The sequence below is a fragment of the Nymphaea colorata genome, chromosome 4 (genome assembly GCF_008831285.2).
Source record: "Nymphaea colorata isolate Beijing-Zhang1983 chromosome 4, ASM883128v2, whole genome shotgun sequence".
NCBI lineage: Eukaryota > Viridiplantae > Streptophyta > Magnoliopsida > Nymphaeales > Nymphaeaceae > Nymphaea > Nymphaea colorata.
Genome location: NC_045141.1, coordinates 20,638,530 through 20,659,736, shown reverse-complemented (window position 1 = coordinate 20,659,736; position 21,207 = coordinate 20,638,530). Strand labels below are relative to the sequence as shown.

Here is a 21,207-nt window from a genome sequence, read left to right as displayed (position 1 = left end):
TGAGAAAGAAGAATTTTGTATTTACACAACATAATGCAACTGCATATGCAGCAACCAACAACAAACAGTTTCCTTTCGCCTACCAGTAAGTACATTTGAAGCTGCATTCATCAGAAATACAACTGCCTGCAGTTCCCCACGTTGGCTTCTACTGGGCAGTATGGGCATTTGAATATCCGTGTGTTGCTCTTGGACAGCTTTGATATGGATTGCTTACAGAGTACATGCCCACATGGCAACATCATCGGGGGGTTCTCCTCGCTTCCTTGGTCGCGTGACACAGGACAGACGAAGATGGAGTGGAACTGGAACTCGCTGCCTAAGTCCACCGGAACAGGCAGCTGTTTCATCGTCTGCCATTCCTGCTTCTTGGCAGCCATTACGTTTGCGAGCTTAAGCAGTGTGGGCAACCCTTGAGTTCCAGCTGCTATAGTGACGTACAATGGACTTTCATAAGATTGGCCCAGCAATCTGCAGCACTCCTGAGTGAGTTCTGCCGACACTTCCTCCCAGTGAGGAGATGATAGCAGTTCTGCATAAGGGGAAGACTCTAGGCGACCCACCCACAAGAGGCATGCCATCAATTTCTGGATCTCACACATGTGAACTGCTGCAAAAGGAGCCAGATAGCTCCTAGCATACTTCAAAGCCTCATTCCTGTCTCCCTTCTTGAGTATTTCAACGAACTGCAGCCTGTGGAGCTTAAGCTCTAGCGTGGATCCTGTCTGGCACAGACGGTCATGATGGACAGATACCCACTTTAAAGCTGGCTCAAGGTTCTTTGCTTTCAGTTCCTCAAGTATTTGATACATCTCAAGGAAAGGGGCCTTAAGAGCAGATGAGTCGGGTGCACCAGCTTCATCTATAAAGCAATCCCCCAGATCAAACAGGCCTTGCCTGTAAAAGTGTGTCGCAATGATCTGATTAACAATTTGCATGTCAAACTCAACATTTCTGTATGACTTGGCAATATCTGGGATGAAGGCCTTCTCAATGACCTTCCCATATTTGCCCAGTGCAACATTCAATTCCTTTTGTGAACCCTCAAGTTGGCTAGCTGGGCTAACCTCAGTCAACCTCTTGTTCAGGTCTGCAAGAATGGACTTAGCAGGGCCTGCACCTTCATCAGTGGTCATGGTAGAATTCAGATTTTCCAAAGCCTGCACTATTTCATGACCCACCTGATCGATTACTTCTTGGGTTTTAGAGGCAGATAGCTTCTGTTTCTTAGCAACACGGTCAAATGCATCCTTGATGGTGTTAGTGTTGAGCTCCATAAGGTGTCGCCCAAGCTCTACAGTGAATCCTCTGCAGCATCACAAAAATTGGTGACTACTGCTACAAAATGGTGTCCAACATTTCTACACCACCAATACCATAGCTATCGCATTTTTGTTTTCAGATTTCTCAACAGCCAAATGAAATGTGCAACTACAAAAGTCTATTGCTTGAGAAGCAAATTTATTTAACAAAAAGTTCCTATATTGTCCCTAGTCCTCTACAACGAAGTGCTATTTCTAAATTCTACCCACAGCAATATCTCCTGGAGCTTGACAAAACGTTGTGATACTAGATTCTGTTATTGGGAAACTGAAATATATCTCTCCAGCAGTCTAACGTAACCATTTCAGATTTATCAAATTACACAACATGAAGCAGGTTTTGTTTCCAAAAGAAAGGTGCTTCCAAGAATAATTGGCTATTTGGCTGTTGGTAAGGAGATATGAAAGAGAGGGAAAGTAAATTCACAAACATCAATATGGATTGACACGTTAGAAGTGGACCTACACACATAGTTATTACCAGATCTAGCTATAATCTCAGACTGCAAACTAAGGTTAATTCACAACATGCAGAGCATGAACCTGACCAGATCTACCTAAGTAATTTTTCCAGTTCTACCAATTACAACTATACCAACATATGGTTGATCAGTAGATCCATGAGTTTATTCAGTCAAATTTTCAAGCACAATTGAACATGCAAGCTTACCTATAAGAATAAATTAATAAAGAACCATTCAATAGATACTGCCCATCTAAGATTTGCATCCACCTCAAGCTACTGATCCATTTGAAATACATGCACATGCTGCAGTACTTAGTCATGCAACATTTCCATCTAGGTAAAGGAAACACATCCTCCACCTTCTGTTGGACACTAACGAGCTATTCAAATGGCTCCAGCAAGTTATATAGCTTTAAATGCCTGGTACATGAGACTGCAGTAAAATTATCCTAATAAAATGTCGAACTTAAGAAGCGCGACCTAAATATCCTCTAGTCATCTCATCCATAGGGCTTCGCCATAGAAGAAAAACAGAGCCTATTATCAAGAAATCATTGATGCAAAGAAACAAAGTTTGAAAATGGCTTGCACATTTCCAAACCCACCAGCCGAACCACCCCAAATAAGCAGTAATACACTGACAACAACAAGGAAAGCACTGGATCCATGCAACATTGTCTTGTGTAAATCTCATTCGGCTCACCTATAGAAATGTGAGTACCACAAAAAAAAACTAAGAGTTCAAAGGCAGAAATAGGAGACCAATCAAAATGGAATTCACTTGCCAAAACAATGCAATCAAACTTTTCATCTGTCCTGAGAAATGATTACACTTGGACACAGGTTGAGAAAAATAACCGTAAGTCTCAGATCAAGCTTCTGCTGTGCATGAACATGTCAATAGCTATTAGGCAGATAAGCAAGAGCAAATTTTAGCAGTTTTTTAAATAACGTTATCGGGCATGTGGCAACCAAGGGATTTTGATCACTTCTGAGATGCAAATTAAGCAACAGCACTCTCTCAACCTTAGACCTTGAGTGCCATATTGGTTATGGGTGGTAAAAAAATGGCTCAAAATTCAACCGATCACTACTAGCAGTTGTAGTAAAGAGCAAACAGAAGGCAGAAAAAACACACATACATGGAGATATTTATTTGGGGTTGCTGAGAAAGGCACAGCTTCCTTTATCTATTAAATGAGAATAATCTCCTCTTATTCCACTTTTTTCTTTTTTTGGAGGTTCCATACCGAAGGAAGGGGAGAAAATGGGCCTCTTTCCAAGGGCAAGAAGGCTCTTATCCTCATCTTTCACATGGATGTAAAAAGAAAGGTTCTAATAGCTTTCAACAACCATGTTTTAAACTTCTCTCTTCAACAAAGTTTGTTTCGAAGTTCAGCAAAGTGATAGAATAGCAAAAAATATGCAATTATATGGTGATACAAGAAGTTTGTATGATACTTTCAAATCCTATTACAAAATAAATTTTGTTATTCTTTCATTAAGGCATTTTATTAAAGACATTTTCCAAAAAAATTGTTGAATTTTTCAATAGTTTAAACTAAACAGCTACTTTTCTTTCACATCAGCAAACCTGTCTATAGACTCTATACCCATATACAAGTTTGTGAAAGAGAGGGAATAGAGTCAATAGACTGTAACATAAGCACATTCCATCACAACACACATCATGACTTCCACCTTAGGAATCGACCACTAGCAATTTATGTAGGCAGTGGAATAAGTACATAGACATACAGCTTGATATTCCCCTCCTCATCTACCCATACATAAATATCCTAGTGTAGAAGAAGAACAACTCTCAGATAACCTGTTGCTTCTAGCGTGAATAAGGAAGAGAACCAAGATAACAGAATAGATCTCAACCAGCAGAAACTTCTCAGTCTGGTCACTGGGGTTGAAGCAGCTTGCTTTTCTATTTATCTAAAGCACTAGTCTGATAGGGTGATCAGTGGGACTAGTTTAAAACAAGCCTATTATTGAGGGTCTTCTTATTCTACTCACCACCTGTTCACAAGACATTTTCACGCATGAGGTGTTGCATATAGTATCCTAGTTTTAACAGAAAAATAAACATCATGCTTAACAAATAACCATTGTGATCCCAAAAGGCTTCAAATAACAATCAATTTGCAGGTCAACTGTTCCCAGCATGGAACCACCATCCACCCATACCAAATGTTTATAAAAGCATGTATGTGGATTGTGGAGCTAGCTCACACAAGAGGAATGCATTCAAGCTAGCATCCCATCAACTTTCCTCCTCAATCATTGCTTTTAGCAACCATAGGTGATATTATGCTAAGGCTACACAAACACATAGTACACGAGAGTGCATAGTACACGAGAGTGTGTGTGTGTGTTTGTCTACATTCATAGTCTCTTCTAACTTTTGTTTTCCAATGGGAAACAAATTGGCAGGAAAATGTGTATCCATACAATGCTGTTCCTACCTTTTTACTGGATAAATATGCCATATTCTACCCAACTAAAGCTGTACCAACTTTTGAAGCCCTAGAACATTGTTTCCATCAAGAAATTCATACACCTCTTCAACTAATAGTCATTACCACATAATCATATACAATGGCCATATGGACTTTATCAAGCATAAGCCAATCACAATTTAGTCATGAAAACCTTATTCAAAAACTCCAATCTCTTCATATTTGGTCCACCACCTTTACCAATGATACTTCCAGAAGTTACAGGCTACGTGATGAATTTTGTTGTAAGTTGTAACTATACCATTCCAAAGGAAATAAAAGAAAATTCTGGTCATTGACTTCCCAGCATGACGAGGACCCAAAATGAAGTGTCAGTATGTATTATGGGAGTCAGGCCATGCTCGACAAATGATTTCCTGCCTGCAGGAAAAGGAAATCCCAGCACCAAGGTTATTAAAATTGTGATATATCTCGCAAACCCAGCAAGTCGATTCAGGAAGAACCCAAGTCAACTCGACTCATCAAGAGATTGGAACAACTTTTTCATTTCTGATCTATTTGCAACTGATTCCTAGAGAATTGGGTCTGACTTACCTGACTCGGCAAGGCAGCAGCGGGCTGCCATGGGATAGGCCGATTCTAGTCCGAGTCATTTAGAGACAGTACAAAACTGGGTTACATTCACTAGCATACAAAAAAATCTTTTAGGCATCAGGTTTGATGAAATGGAGTTCCTTCCCCCCAATTGTATCTACGGCAACTCACCAATGCTGGCCATCACCAATGATGACAGGTGATGGCATTTGACGGCAGTACCCAGAATGCTATATGAAGCATGTTCTCAACTAATATATGGTAATCAACTCCACAAATTTTTAATGTTTATGAATCAAAGAATGAAATCAGTTGTTCAATATATGTTAAAAATATCATTCGCTGATTGTAGTTAGTTGTCTTTTGTAGTTGTGCTTGTAAATTATTGTTATCTGATTGTAGTTAGCTGTTGCTTTATAGTTATCTTCAACTTGTTCATGAACTTGTAGTAAACGATACTAGTGAAATGAATAGCCTGACCTGACTGAGTTGCCAAGCCAACTCACTAACCAGCAACTTGGTTGTCAGTGACCTGAGTCCAATCCACAGCATTGCTAACCACAAATTAAATTTCCTCTAAAGCCAATTTAGTAAGTGCATCAAAAAACAAGGAAATAAGCTCCAGGATACAACCGTCTTCATCATAAGGAACAAATTCACATATGAATGAGCACAAGTACAATGATGACAAAATGTGCCCAATGACGTGTCTAAGGGAAAGTAGGAGCAGGAAATTGGAAGGGAAACCACAATTTAATTTATGTAAGCACACCATATTCTGAATAAATTAAGTTATCAAAATACTAAAAAGTGGCCTCAGCGTTCATTTAAGTGGGCTATGCATGCAAGCAGGAAGACGAGCCTAGGCACCCACAGGCTCAAGGATATTTAAATTTTATCTTAAGGTGTGCCCTTCTGGTTCCACTTTTCAGCATTTGACATGTCAGCTGACAAGGGGGACTTTCAAAATGATGATGCTGTTCTTCTTTCTTGGTATTCTTCTTCCTCCCCTTCATGTTTCTTCTTCTATCTTCATTCTTTCTTTCGTTCCTTTTTGTTTCTTCTTTCCTCAGACTCATCTAGGGCTAAATAGGTTTGTGTATGTCCAAAGACTCAAACTAGGTTTTTCTAAATGTGCCACTCCCTAGGGAGTCCTCTGGCACAGTCTGACAACATGGTTTACTAGAATCGTGGGCAAAGTAATATGACACCATGTATCACAAAGCACATGGTCACTAAGATGGTAAGAAAAATGTACAAAGACATGGAAAAAACAACAAAAAAGCAAAGGCAAAAGGGTTCATGCCATTCAAAAGTTACGGTATCTGCAAGTTGTAACTCACGTTGCTATTATCTGGCTCTGAGAGAGTGGATGTTTGAAATTCCTAGGTTGCAACTCATAACCACAACTTGAACGTGAAAGCATCATCATGATTCTTTAAAAAATGGTTGCCTGTTAAACCATGAGTCACCATCAGCATCACAATAACAGGTTGGTTCACTGTAGTCTGTAGTGTCAATGCCTTGAAATTTCTCTCCACTCTGATTACCTACTTTTAGAATAGACTTCGATAAAATTCACCTAGTTCTTCGAATATCTTCAGTCTCAAAACAACTCAACTGAAAGAACCATTCAGGTGCTTGAAACGCACAGCGGAAATTAATCATTTGCGTTGGCAACAATAATCACCTAGCCTTAGAAGCACGGGTTCCATCATTGACACCACAAGTCCCGTATAAACCAATTCGATCCCCATTAGATATACATTTGCAATTCCAGATTTTTCAGGTGGTTTCCGGGGTAAAAGCTCTAAATCCCCACATAGACGCTGTTCGGGGTTTCCTTTTCGACCACTCCAAGTATAACCGAAGAAAGAAATTACAGCCTTCACATCCAATTCACGGAAAAACAAAGGAAAACATGAACAAATAAAGGAAAACTACCTCAACAACCAAAATTGGTCATGCCAAAGATGCAGAAGAGAACGCACCCACATAACATCATGAGCAGTAGCACAAAAAATGAAAGAAGAAAGAGATAATGGATAAAAAAGGAGAGTGGTGCGAATTTTTCTTCGTCTTTCTTTTCTCGGAAAAAAAGGGGGAAGGAGAATAGAAGGAGACAAACCTTGAGATGATGGTGATGATGATGATTGAGGAAAAGGAGAATCCACCGCCACCAACAGAATCCCGGCCCTTCCTCGACTCGCGATTACGGGAGCAGCGATGCCTGTAGGGAGAGAGAAAGGGAAGGGGAAGGGTCGAAAGACGGTCGGATATGGAAGGGGGAAACTGAGAATGATTTTCAAAAAGAGACCTGAACAGCCAATTATTTACAGAAGAACGGTTGAGGACCGGCGTTTAAAATTGACTGAAAAAATATTCAGTATTATTGGAGGTGCATAATTATTTTACTAGTTTGCGTTTCTGGAACATCGTTCATGTTGACTAATTATATATGAATTTATTATTGCGAGATATTTGCATCATTCAGTGGAGTTTTTACATTTATCTTCTAATTTGGCTAAAGTTTATGGGGGCGCTTGTATGACATCTTCAAAAACCTGAATTTATGAAAAACTTGATTCTAATCAAGCTTCGTTAATGAGATTTTAACAACAGGTTTTTGTGTTTAGATTTTTCTTAGACATAGCTTTGATGTCATCCCAACATTTTACCTATGGCATTTAGGAGTATCATCATCCAAAAACCTTTATAATATTCAAACCTTTAATGATCGTTTGTAAAAGCAGGAAATGCAAAAAATCAACTTGCTAATTTTGATACTAGTGAAAGAAAACTAATTTAGATATGGTTAAACATGAGTTAATAATATTATTTGGAACACTTAGTCTAATACAAATTAATAAACGTGAAACCGGTTTACATCAAAAGCATCTCAGCTATTTTATCCGATCGACTCAACTTAATAGCGATAATCTATAGTTAAATTGAAGAACTTGTCATCTTAAAAAGTTAAATATGTTTTTTTTTTTGTATTGTTTTCCAAATCTTTAGTTGTGTATTGTTTTTAACGACGGTGAACCCTTATAAATTTTAAATATGGGACGAGTTCTTACGAATTGAAAAAGCTAGTGAATTCTTTCTTCAATCTAACCTTATCTTGCGATTGATCAAGTAAGAAACTGATGCTGAGTCAAATGTTTTGCTGGTCGAACACGTTATTAGAGCCACAAAATCAATTTGTATAGCAACATAAGCAACCTTTTTCTTTTTTTGTTTACTTCAACTAAAATATCATTAAGAGTTTCAGATATACGTGTGAATTAGATTTTTGCCTGTCTAATTTATCCCTATTCACTTTAAAGCAAGACAGTTGATGAAAAATAGAGCAATTTCCATGTTCTGGCCGTAACATGAACCTGGGAAGGCGTGTTCTCTTGCTTTAATATGGCATTTTGGTAAATTTACATTTTATTTTATATAAAAAAATTTTAGAAATTATATATTGGTTCCTGTCAAAAACTTAAAACTATAAGTTGGTTCTTTCAAAAACAAAATTCTGGCTCCGCCCCTTGAAGATATTTTCCATTTAAATTACAAGTTGCGATCCAAACTCGTAAGGAAAAACATACAACTAATGTTAGGGCAAATAGCAGATCAGATAGCAATTTTAAAATGCATGTCTATTGATTGAAAACATCAATGTTTCATATAAAAATAACAAAAATACTGCTACCTAGTCCAAACGAGGAGTGGTTCCTGTGCAGGTGCATATTGTTCTTTTATATTGAAAATGAATGTTTTGTGTCAATGGGCAGCTTTTAAGAATTTATGTTGAAAACTTGAACTTTTCGAGCATAGATATGTTATTTGCCCAAACTTTACACCCATTTTTTGTAATTTTTGTTTTGTTTGTGAAAAAAAGGCAATTCTAACCAGCTGTTAGTTTTCTTCTTACGAGTTACGACCTTGGCAGGCGTATCGAATCTTCCATCATTAAATTTGCAACAAAGAATTCGAAACTGGAATATTTCATCATTATATATAGATCTCATCTAATCTGGATGCACGCGTAATAGGACATTCAATGAGTATTAAGCAATATCAAAAGATGAAATTAGTCGGAAATATTGGAATAATTGCAAATTAATCGAATTTGCCCAATGCATTAAGGTTCAACTTAAACATGCAAATTCAGGCCTATGAATCGATTCATGAGAAGAAGAAGTCAAGATAAGTCTTGCACATGAGGATACGAACTAGAAACTCGAAACATGCTGATCTGACAGATTATGATAAACCAAATTTAATTTTTTTAGTCCATTTGTTTGAACTTAATTATCCAATCTATGTTAAACCCCACATAAAACTCATTAAAAAACTTGAGTCCTATAAAACCAAGTTTTAAAAAAACTGAATGAGATGAGGGCATCATTCAAATAAGCAGCAAGGAGGAAAAATTAAAATCATCCGCTTGCTCGGTGATTAAATATTTAAAATGTGTTGCTAAAAACACCATAAATTATTATTAAAAAATATTATAAGTTATTGCTAAACCATAAACAATTATTAATACTGACATGGCTGGGGATTTTTATTCGCTGCGGTGGCCGGCCGGCTTGATTGGAGGTCTTTGACAAATCGTAACTTTTGCCGTCGACGACCGACGACGCCTGAAAGCGGTTCGTGCCGGGCACGGATTTAGGTCTTCTCAAAAGCGGCGATGGTACGTACGTAAATACCATGAAGGCGGGGCAGAGACGGCCTCATCTTTGATCATTGTCCACGCTGCGGCAGCCGGCACCGTGTCTTCCTCTTTCTCTGCGACGACTCTCGCGGGAATCGGTGGTGGTCCTTCTCCTTTGTTATCCCTGCCTCCGAGTCAAGCTCAGGTTGGTTTCGATCTTTTTTTTTTTTCTTGCTCGTCTTCTCTCTCTCTCTCTGATGGATGATGATGATGATGAGGAGGAGTTGATGTTGCCCGTGAGATCGTCATCCAACCGAAAGAAAGGAAAAGAAAAGAGAGAGGGGAGATTGTGATTCAGGATTAACTTAAGTCCTTACCTTTCTTGCTTTCTTTTTAATCTTCTGTTGGGTGGTTTCCTTCTGTTGAAATCAGAGCCTAGCAGCTGCAGCGCAGGGAGTCGCCATGACGGGGAAGGCGAAGCCCAAGAAGCACACAGCCAAGGAAATCGCTGCTAAGGTCGATGCAGCGACGACAAACAGGGGAGGAGGGAAAGCCGGCCAGGCCGATCGGAGCGGCCTCGACAAAGGCGGGCACGCCAAGTTCGAGTGCCCTCACTGCAAGACGACTGCTCCTGACATCAAATCTATGCAGATACACCACGACGCCAAGCACCCGAAGATCCCTTTCGAGGAGGATAAGCTCGTCAATCTGCACGCCGGCCATTCCCTTGATCCCGTGAAGCCGAAGCCTGGGGTTCGCGGCAGCTTCAAGAAGTAAGGAGGGCAAAGGATCCCCCCGTCTTCCTTATATATATGTGTAGTCTAAACCGAGAATCAAGAGATCGACTGGATGAATAGGGGAATTTGGGGGATCTAGCGTGTGTATCGTTGCTTTCCTATGATTTCTCTTATGTATGCGGTCAATATGGGACAAACGTAATCTTCTAGGGCGTACGCGTCTTCGTCCTAGCACTAGTTGGGTATAGATGAAATGGGGGTTTCCGTGTTTTCCTCTGAACATTTTCTGTCATCATTGTCATCCTGGTCTTGATCATGTGGTGTGGCCTTGTGGTGCTTGTTTCAGTAGAATGACTATATCCAACTTTTGCAGTATCAAGATGCATCAACTCCCAACTTGAAAATTATGTGCTCTCTCATTTCTGCTGGCATGCACCGTTGTTATTCATTTCTTCCATGTCTGACTATGAATAGATACTCCTTGGTTGCCCTTTTTATCTTTGCTTCTGGTTGGCCATCATTTTAAGCCTTTTCATGTCAAAGTTCTGTAGACACTTACGCGTTTCGAGAGTCTTAAGTTGACAACTCAAAATTTATATAGTTATTTTTATAATTGGAGTACTTATTTTTGTCCTTGGAAATTTGTAAGTAAACTGTAACAGGAACCAGTTTTCAATCTTGACTTTGGTTTTGCCTCTTATCCCTGTTTGTGCAAGCATATTTGGATAAATTTTGACCATTTTGTATTACTCGTAACTCCCTCTAGGAATGCAAAAACAAAATGGTTTGGTTAAGTTTGTATTAATGGGCACTGGCTTACATCAAGGCTCTTCCTTCATTGTTGGAGTAACTGTCATAAATTATTGGCAAACCTTTTCATTGTGATCTGCTGCTGTTGATGCCTGTTGCAATGTTTAGCTTTAAAGTTTGATATGACCTTTATTATCGGTTAGTGAATATGCCGCTGTTAAAGCTTTTTCCAGATCTTTTGTTGTAACCATGTGACCTAAAAAGAATGATGGCAAAAATGAATGTTGGTGAAATAGATTGCAGGATATAAACCAATTAGCATTATCTTTTTGTTTGGTACATAAAAAGCATCACGGTCGTTTTCATTGGCTGATTGGGAGGTAAATGTTTTGAAGGTCACTGATCAAACAAGTCTTTAGCAGTTATTGGAAGTCTCTTATAGGAGGAAAATGGAAGCTAAGTATTTTGCTAGATGTGGATGCTCAGGCAGTTTCTGCCTTCATGTTCCCTTTTATTTTGTTATCGGCATGTTGAATTCAATATACTTCAGGAACTATGTACCCTCCATTTTTCCACATAAATATGGCACAAAGTTTTCTGACTTGGCTTGTATTCTCTTTGTTTTGTTCCCATCGTCTGACTCCAGTGGCTATAGTATTCTGTATCCCTTCCTGTAGTTGTAATTCCAATGTCTAGAATCTCCAGCCAAGTGGATATGTTTTCACATTAGTTAGTTTTACTGTCAGAATGCTGTTCAAAATTTCTGATTTTCTTTTTACAGTTTGACCAATTTCCCTTTTTCATTTTTGTTCTTTTCATGCTGCAGTGAACATTTTTGTGCTAAGTCTATTCTTAGTGGTCCATAATCACCAAATAGCATTGCCAAAAAATGTGTCCCCAGCTGTGCTGATTTGCAGTTGAGAACCTCTATATTGAAGCTCCAACTCTTAGAACTCTTTTTGATTTTGTTTGTTGGCTCATCAACCTTCATCTTTATACTATAAAGTGGTACCTGCTGGAAAGGGGATAACTCCTTGTCTATTTCATCATTACTGAGAGAATCTGATTGCACAACCTAGCTGATTCTTTTGTTTGGCAGTCTCAGATGTTTAAATTAGAGTTGTTTGGGCAACATGTCAGATTTCTACATGGTCTTCCGGCTTCTTCAGGGAGTACATTAAAAGGACTAAGTTGTTATTCTTCCAGCTATTTAAAGGAAATATGCAAGCATGTTTGAGATTCAAAGATTGCAGATGCCTTATGTTCCTATCCTCTTTCCAATATCATAGGCCTTTGAGCATTCTGCACATATTCTGCCCCATTGCCAAAAGTTTCTACTTGGAAGTGCGTTAGTAGGCACAAGCGGAGGTATTATTATGGAACCATTATGTTGACCCTATAAGTCATACAGTACATATAGTTCTGAGAATGTTTGAAACCCTATTGTACTAACTCAGGATGTATCCATCTTAATGCAGGTCATGGCTTGAACTAATGATTGTTAATCCATCGTTTCATGTTTAAACAAAATGTTCTCATGAATTTTCTTACGTTTCAAGAAGGTTCTCCCTGGTGAACTGGGTCCTGGGATATCCCTCTTATGATTCATCTTGACTCTAGAAATAAGTTTTTCAGAAAGTTGGATAAAGTTATTGAGAAAAATTCTGTAAATCTGTGGCATCATGTGCCTTAGGAATCATGAAAGCATTGTAGCACCTGGCTTTACAAAACTTTCTTTTGTTCCAGTGAAGGGTCATTCATGGCTCTTGTTCAGTTGTTTGTCGACATTGTGTATTGTGCATGTGAGCTCAACTGTGGCTCTGCCTTTGGCCATTGGTCTTCATCATCACTATCTATCAAACTAACTACCTTTTTCATAAGTTCTTGTTTTGTGATCACCTTGTGCAATTCTATTGTGTTTGCACTTGACTAAGTGGACAGTTGACCAAAGTGAATAAAGGGGAATAGCAATTGTTTCTTGACCTACTCTTGAACTCAAAGGTGTAGGAGAAAGACTGCTTAAGTTGTTCTATGGCTGAAGATATTGATAGAATTCCAAACAAAGGTTTTGAGAGAATTGCCAAATATATTGGTGTGCAACTATCCATTTGTGACATTCATATATGTTATTTGACCCTCTCCATCCTTCAGGGGGTGTTTGATGCCCCTGAAAAATTCACCAGTTACAACCCAGTGCATTCATCCAGTGTGTAGTTTGCGTCCTTAGTGTTGGCCATGATGAATTAATGTTGTCACCTTGAGTCTTTTTGATCATGCAATTTTAGAATGCTTCGCCATTTTCAAGAGCCAAATCAGTCTGCACCTTTTTATCACTTTCAGCATTTATAGCTTATGTATTCCCCATTTACAGCTACGGCCTTTATTATACTCTCTGTACTCTATTCAAGCGTTGCCATGAGAGTAACATTCACTTGGTTGTAGTTGATCTAGAGTGAGGGGCAGAAGATGGCTTGTTTTCGGTAGTTACTATTTTGGAGCAAATTGTGGCAAATAAGATGAGTTTGCAGTTACAATCCAATAATCTTCTCTTGCTTATATTCCTTTACCGTAGACAACTGATTTTGTTTATTCTTCTATTCTTGTGCTTTTCATTCCTATTGCTTCAAAAATTAGGAATATGAATTAATTTGACCTATCCGTTGGAAGTGTGAGTCTGTTTAAAAGTATGACATTGAGGAATTTTCAGATAGAAATCTAGGTCACGCTTGATGTGTGTGTTCTACCCTAATGAGCAAAACGTGGCTTTACATCTTTGGAGGTGTATCCAGTCACAGTTTCACTCAGAGATAATGAAACTCTGTCAAAGTCCTGGCTTGTTATGCTTTCCTACCAACATACCGATATTGTTGGTTAATAAGGCGTTCTGTGTCCCTAGAAGGCATAATGTCATACAAACATACGTTGAAAGTCAAAATGGGTTGTGTATATGTGCTGATATTTGATATGCCATTTCTTGTGGAGACACTTTTGTTAGCACCTACACGAGCGGCTGATGAAAGTTAAAAGTTGTGTGTGTGTACTGAGATTTGATCTGCCAATTCTTGTGATTGAGCCTCTTAAGTGTTTTGTGTCATCCCATATGAACTTTGAAGAAAGTACTAAATATTTTCATGCAGTTTTTCTAGGTATTATAGCCAAACAGTGAAACTGACATATTTTTCCTATCTGTCATGATTTTGTTTTTTGTAGTATATTTTCCTATCTGTAGAACTCATGGACAGAAAGAGTAGAAACATTACTTGAATAACCTTGCATGCTTGAATTTCTGTTGCCCAATCTGTTTCAAATTTTCTTCACTGTCGTTGGATCTCATGGACAGAAAGAGTAGAAACATTACTTGAATAACCTTGCATGCTTGAATTTCTGTTGCCCAATCTGTTTCAAATTTTCTTCACTGCCGTTGGATAATTAGCTGAAAAGAATCTAGAGGAATCTAATACAAAGGCGAAAGTAGATTAGCTCATGAAATGAATTGATTAAGAATGCTCTTATTCCCAAATATTTCTTCCTGTACTGTAACGAATAATTGTTTTCGTGTACCATAACGAATAATTGTTTTCGTGTCTGTGCTTTCGTATTGCTGCATGTAGTACAACTAATTTAGGGTTTTCCCCATCATACGGGCCAGCCATGCAGAACAGGGCATAGCAAGCGTTCATTTATTATTACACCGCTCGTGGTTTTTTTTCCCTTCTCCTTAACAGTTATTATTCATAACAGGTGTGGAGCTTAGACAAACTCAATCTAAAGTAGAAGCAGAACTCAATTGCTTCAGCTGCATTTGTTCTCACGTTACTGCATCTGCCTTGTACTTTCTATTTAGCATTCTTAAATCTGTTTATTATAATTCTGAAGGAATGATAGGGTTTTCATCATAGTTGCAATATGTCGGAATAATTTATGTTACTGTGTGTCTTCCATGGCTGTCTTGCGGTGCTTGATTGGTTAATGTCGTTGAGTTCAAATGGCCTTTCTCTTTCTCTTGGGAGTTTTACATTGATGGGATTCTTGGAGGGGCCTTCATGCTACAAAAGAGAAAAGGTCAATCTTGAGGGGCTCGGTCTGGTGAAATGACACATGAAATGACATGTTATAAGTTTGGTTATCGTGGATTCTATGCCCCTAGGCTTTATGGAGCAGTCGATGCAGCACCAAAATGATGGTGTGCTTTAACCTTTCAGACCCTGAAGTAGTCCTAGATGGCAAAGGGTGGGGATTCTGGCTCTCTTTTCTTGGGCTGCTCGTTGTTTAAGCATGTTTTTGGTATTCGATCAGAATCTGAGCATGTTTTTATAAAATTGTCATAAAAGAATGTGTCGAAGGCCGAATCTATCTAAGCCGAGGGATGCAAGGTACAGACACAGAAGAAAACCAGAACATCTCTCACCTCCGGTCGTTTGACATTTTTCGGTGCACCTCCAAAGCCGGGGTCCTCTTTTCAGAATGTAAAGAAGCCGGGCACCTCTTCCAGAGACCAAATGAAAGATCATTGAGAGAGAGAGAAGAGAGGAAAACTCTACTTGTGGCACCTGTAATCTTTTGAAGAAAGAGGAAAAGTGGCCACGGAGTGGGGAAAAGTGGGGAATTCCATCGCGATAAATTGCGTCTTTTATAAATTGGTTCTTTTATAAAGGGGTGAAGGTCCGTCCTCCGATTTACTTCTAAGCCCGTTTAGCCATTTTTAATTACTTAACAATGCTTCAACTTTGTCATTACGATAATGCATACTATTATAATCTATGTCACCACAGTGCCGGTGCTGAAACGGCACATACCAAAAAATTTAAGTGTGGCGAAGGTATTTTATTATATTATTTTTTTTAATTTATTATATATATAACAAAATAAACATATTATTATAATTTAGTTATTAATGTATATGTATTGCATAGAAAAATACCAAAACAACATATATTATATAAGTAATTTAGTAATATGACATTTTAATTAGGTTCGGGTGTGAGTAAGAGTCGTACCCATGTTTGGTGCGCACCCGATTCGATGCGAACTCCGATGCGGTAGTAAAATAGAAGAGTCGGGTGACTTAGGTTATAATTGAGTTGAAGACAGAAACTAGCGATCTTTTCCTAACATCCCTCTCAAATATAAAACCGATGTTCTTCCTTAATAATTTCACCTTTCGTAGCAGATGGATAGAAAATTTGTATGAAAGTTTTATAGTCTGAGACAAAATTTTGTCTCTGAAGTTGAAGTCGGGTTTCCTTTTCAAGTGGCTTATTTGTGCATGGAAGCATGAGTAACATATGTAGGTCCATTAGGAATGGCGGCCATGATTGGAGTCGGAGATGGTTAGAGTTGGAGGAGGAAGAAAAAGAAAAAACAGAGTTACCAAATTACCAAAGACCAGCGAATTCTTGCTGAAGAACCGTCACATGAATGTCAGCAAATCAAAATAAGCATTACAAACATATCTAATCAAAATGTCAACTGAAGATCACTGCATTGCCCATTCACAGAAAGAGTCAAAAATTAAAAGATGGGGATATGAAACACATAACGAGAGTCGAAGTCCCCTCCACCCTCCCCCCACTTCTCTTTTTCCTTTGCCTTCAGGGTTTAGAATTGTGTCGGTACGAGACTATGGGATGCCCACATGCTTCAACTTGCAAGCAGTGACCAACTCGGCAACCACGTGATCCGAGGGGGAAACTCGATCTACTGGACCTACCAGATCTTCAATCGTTTCTAGCAATGTTATAGGTATCAGTTTATCACTCGTATATGAAACCTTACAAAGAACTTGTACTCTTAAAAAAAATGATAATAGTTCTGATTAAACTTTTACTAATACATTGGCCGTATTGATTTTTTGAAGGGTTCATATTCGCCACAAACTTTACACATTTGCGTATTGATCGTCGGCCCAAATTATATATTCATTCCCCTCAATCGGTTGCTTATTTATATCTGTGAGCCTCTCATTTATTTTGCTAGCTGTTTGAAGGTTCTAAATGTTATTGAATTAATGTCCATCGGCCAAAAAATTCCGACTTCGTGCTGGTGCCGACATTACATGGATGGTTGAGAATAGGGTTGGCCGGTTCAGGCCCAGGCCCCTTTTGACAGCCCCGGCCCATACAACCCAATTTTAATAAAGGTTGTGCACTGTGCACAACATGCACGTAACCCATTCTCGTAAGGGCGAGTGTCAAAATGGCGCGACACTAGGCAGATCTTCTAGCCCAATTGCTAATATTTGGAAAGATAACCAAGAAGAAGAATGAAGAACAGAGATGGTGAAAGCAAAAGGAAATCAGTAATATTGCTGCAAACAAATATGATGGGATATGTCATAGATTCTCAATATCAAGTGGCTGATCGTTGCAAAGCAATAAACGGGGAAGGATATCTGTCGAGTAGTCTGTCAAAGCTGATAAGAGTGCTAAAATAAAAGCTATGAATACTTGAAAGAGCAGGAAATGTAGTCACAGCTCAATTTTTAGGAGGATTTTGTGGAAGCCGTCGTGAAAACCATTAAATACAAGGACCCAGCATTATCAGCTTCAACGTTTGATAGATGCCTTCCCTGGTGTTGTAAACCACTTAAATCTTTTCTCTTTCATTTACTCTCATTTTCCAAGGGGTGGTTGGAATGGAAAGTTGATCATGCTGTTTTTATCAGTTTTTTTTCGTTATTCATCAATCTTGTAGTTCCCTCCATTTGTGAAAGAAAAAATGGGTATATATAATTATACGATGTAGGTCCTTTCTTTATAGATGAAAAGCGACTACCTCTCTCTTTTTCTCTCTCGCTTTCTCTCTCTAAGAATTTTTCCTTTCCCATGCAACCCCGCGAGAACACCACACTATTTGAGAAACTCTCTAGAGTGAGCGAGAAACTCTCTCGAATGAGGGAAATAACTTCTATTGGTTCAAGTTTAACTCGTACATGGAGAGCTCCTACATATTCGTAGTGAAATCAAGGGAAACATATCCATAGTGAAATCAAGGGAAGCTGGTTACATGCACACCAGTTGTTTTGCACAAGGTTGCTACACAGTATGAAATTAGTAGATGTTCAATCCCTATACTTTTCTTCTGTCCTAACGTGTTTTGATACTCAGTTCTTTCTGAGATCTTGTCCTTGGGAACTCATATTGGACATAACATGACTCTCTGAATAATATAGCAGAAGAAACCAATAACCTTGTCTTAAAAATTATCAAATAACTTAATTCGAAGGTTTATGTGCCGTCTTTCATTTCTTTTATTTTTACTGGAGTTCCAACTGCTGCTGTTACTGTGATATTGATTTCATGTGGTTGGTAGGGCGCTGAAAGGTGAAAATGAACCGTGATAGATGGTTACTGTAAGTATCAATTGATGTGAAAATTTTGTCCGCATGGATCATGTTGTTAGAATAAGCACTGCAGAATGCAAAGTTGAACTCCACAATATCATAGTCCATAGTTAATGTGAGAAATACTGTAGAATTCCACGAAGTTGTTCAGTTGATTAAACATCATTTCCTCCGGACCTGCTGAATCCGCCGCAGATGTTCCAAGAAGGACCTGCTGAATCCGCCGCAGACGTTCCAAGCAGGATTGACCTTGAAGTCTAAATAATGAGCACTGTCTTAGCATCTTCCTCTACTTTTAAAAGTCCATCTCTGTATGTGATCATTAGTAAAGCAGTTCGTAGGATGTGCTGTATGCTAATGGCATCTATAGTTGATGACTGGATTCGTCATCTTTTCTTTATGTCCTGGTACGTCGAGGTTTCTTGGGGATGTTTTGAACGATTGAAATATAATAAAGATGTTCCTACATATCTCAAAGAGTTAGATTTGGTGAGAAAGTTCAAACTTACATTAGTGTTTAAATTGGGGTTTGCTATAGGATTGTCCAAACTGAATCCTAATTATTGATGGACATCCATTTCGTGTTAGATGTCAACATTCACATGTATATTGTTTTCCGTCCTGCACATTCAAATTTGGGACTCGACTCTGAGCCCAATTAAACAGTATCGGATTGATCAGTATAGTACTGAGTATATCAGATGTGCATACTGTTGTTTCCGTCCGATCCTAAACAAATTTTCAAGTTTGGAAAGCGATTTCAGATCTCATTGATAATCAGTAAATATGCAGTTCAATCTGTGCTCAAGCGTAACCCATATCTGACTGAAATTCAAGTCTAAATACATGAAACCAATATTGATTTTGAACGAACCAAACTGAATTTTGTTTCGGAAGAAATCTATCTCATGGGTCGGGTAGAATGCTGAACGTGACCAAATCAAATCCAATTAGGTGGCATTGGTAAAGCTAATTTCTATCCACGTCCAATCCCGTATCGATTGCTAGAACTGCCACTACTTAGTGTCATCAATAATCGGATCCATCCAATACTTGGCTGGATCATGTCGTTCCATGACAAATCATTTGGTTGAGAAGTTGTGATACAAAAAAATTGAGAGGCACAGGTTTTCTTTTTATTCTGCTCATTGCAAGCTGAAATTAAAGACCCAATGAACTAATCACCCTGGTGACGGGCACTACTCTCGAGTAAAAAGGAGTAACAGCAACTTCACCTAGCCTGATGCAGCTTCAGACTCCAATGGCAGGGGAAATGAGGGAGGGCTTCGGCCTCTTACCTGAGTGATAGGGTTCCCTTCTGCTCAACAGGAAAGGCAGTGAAATCCTACAACTAGCAGAGACACACACACTCACTCTCACTCAGACACTATACACACCACACACACAAGTACTAGTACAACAACAACAGCAATAACTTCTACGGCTACTACTACTGCAGCCGCTGGTTCAACAATTAGAGAAGCTGGATCGTTTGGCTAGAACTTTGAATTCCAACAAAATCTACAAAGTCAGATCCGACCATGAGGTCATATCTTCTTAAGTTGAGTTAATCACCATCTTACTAATGCGGGAAATTGTTTTGACTTGGTGGTTGTTTCTTGGTAAATGGGTCCTTCACCGGGTGACTTATAAATCTCTACGCACTCTTAAAATTGACCGAGTTGGTTAAGGCGGCCGAATCATGAACCTCATGAGCCTCCGGGAAGAGGCTATGCTTATTTCATATAGTCATCTCTCTGTCTAATGTGAAGCGAGTGCTAGTATAATGTTAAGAACATATGCTAAGACTAGTACGGGTGCTAACATGATTTTATCGAACTTCGTTTTTTAAACATAGTAAAAAAGAAGCAGGAAATTAAGCTCAGTGTTTGGAAAAATAGGAATTCTAATTTCTAAGCTATGATTTGTATTTGGGTTGAGAACTGTCAAGTTGGTTCTCCATTTTCAGATTTTTCAAACTCATATTCTATTATGTATGAAGTCAAACGCATTAAAATGATGAAAAGTTTTTCAGATTCTTTAAAATGGATCGACATTAATATGCGGAAATGAGCCGAATCCATTAATTGCTTAGAACTCAATTTCTCAGGCACGAACAACCATATATATGATGAAAACTCATCATTTATGCCGGTAAAAGTTTTGTATTGGAAACTTGATAAATGTGAACAATTTTTGATCCGCAAGAAAAGGTCCCTGGCCCAAAAGTCGAGCGCTGATCGAGTCATTTGTATACAAATGCCATCACAAGCAATAATACACGGAGAAGACGAGTTCAACTGCTCATCTTGAGTACTACCCCATAGCCTCTATTTTACGAAACATAGCCGTGAATTTCCCCAACTTGGTTACTTTTGGCACACCGACTTCTATTTTTGAAATAGGTGCACCAACTTGATCAAAAGCGTCATTGCTTCTTTCTACCATTTCTCCTCCTCCAATTAGTCTATAAGTATACTTGTGAATTGCTCGCCTCTTAAATCGTGAAGATGATTCCTTATATATCATGCATCTAAGGGACATACCTACCAATATACACACACACACACACCTACCAGAATCTGGAAAAGATCAAGTTATCCAAGTAACCAACTGGACCAACTTGGACATCGGTGGTGCCAAATTTGCAACCATGACAGGTTAGCGTGCAGTTCTCAAACTAAAAAAATTCATTGTAGATAAGCACCAGCAAGCAAGTCAGATGCAATTTGTTTTGCTTATGCCACAACTAGAAGAAATGAATATATTTCACATTGGAAGGAAAGGACACCAAAAAACTGTGGGGGCACAATCTTGACTCGATACCCATGTGAGAAAGATCTTAAATGATCAGGTCCTATTCCGTGTCCCATGTGG

The 21,207-nt window shown here is 38.7% G+C and overlaps 2 protein-coding genes across 3 annotated transcripts; one reads left to right on the top strand and one right to left on the bottom strand.

Moving 5' to 3' along the window:
- On the bottom strand, positions 1-7,137 carry LOC116252527 (protein RMD5 homolog). Its single transcript, XM_031626846.2, has 2 exons — positions 6,979-7,137; positions 1-1,308 (listed from the first exon to the last, which is right to left on the bottom strand). Exon 2 carries the CDS (start codon positions 1,275-1,277, stop codon positions 111-113), a length of 1,167 nt encoding a protein of 388 aa, XP_031482706.1. The 5' UTR covers positions 1,278-1,308; positions 6,979-7,137; the 3' UTR covers positions 1-110.
- Positions 7,138-9,423: 2,286 nt separating this feature from the next.
- On the top strand, positions 9,424-14,915 carry LOC116252827 (protein METHYLENE BLUE SENSITIVITY 1). 2 transcript variants are annotated; one of them, XM_031627386.2, is made up of 3 exons: positions 9,424-9,706; positions 9,934-10,274; positions 14,730-14,915. In XM_031627386.2, exons 2-3 carry the CDS (start codon positions 9,964-9,966, stop codon positions 14,740-14,742), a joined length of 324 nt encoding a protein of 107 aa, XP_031483246.1. In that variant the 5' UTR covers positions 9,424-9,706; positions 9,934-9,963; the 3' UTR covers positions 14,743-14,915. The 2 variants fall into 2 exon arrangements, with proteins under 2 accessions (XP_031483246.1, XP_031483247.1); XM_031627387.2 differs by lacking the exon at positions 14,730-14,915 and having other exon boundaries at positions 9,427-9,706; positions 9,934-10,645.
- The last annotated feature ends 6,292 nt before the right edge of the window (positions 14,916-21,207 follow it).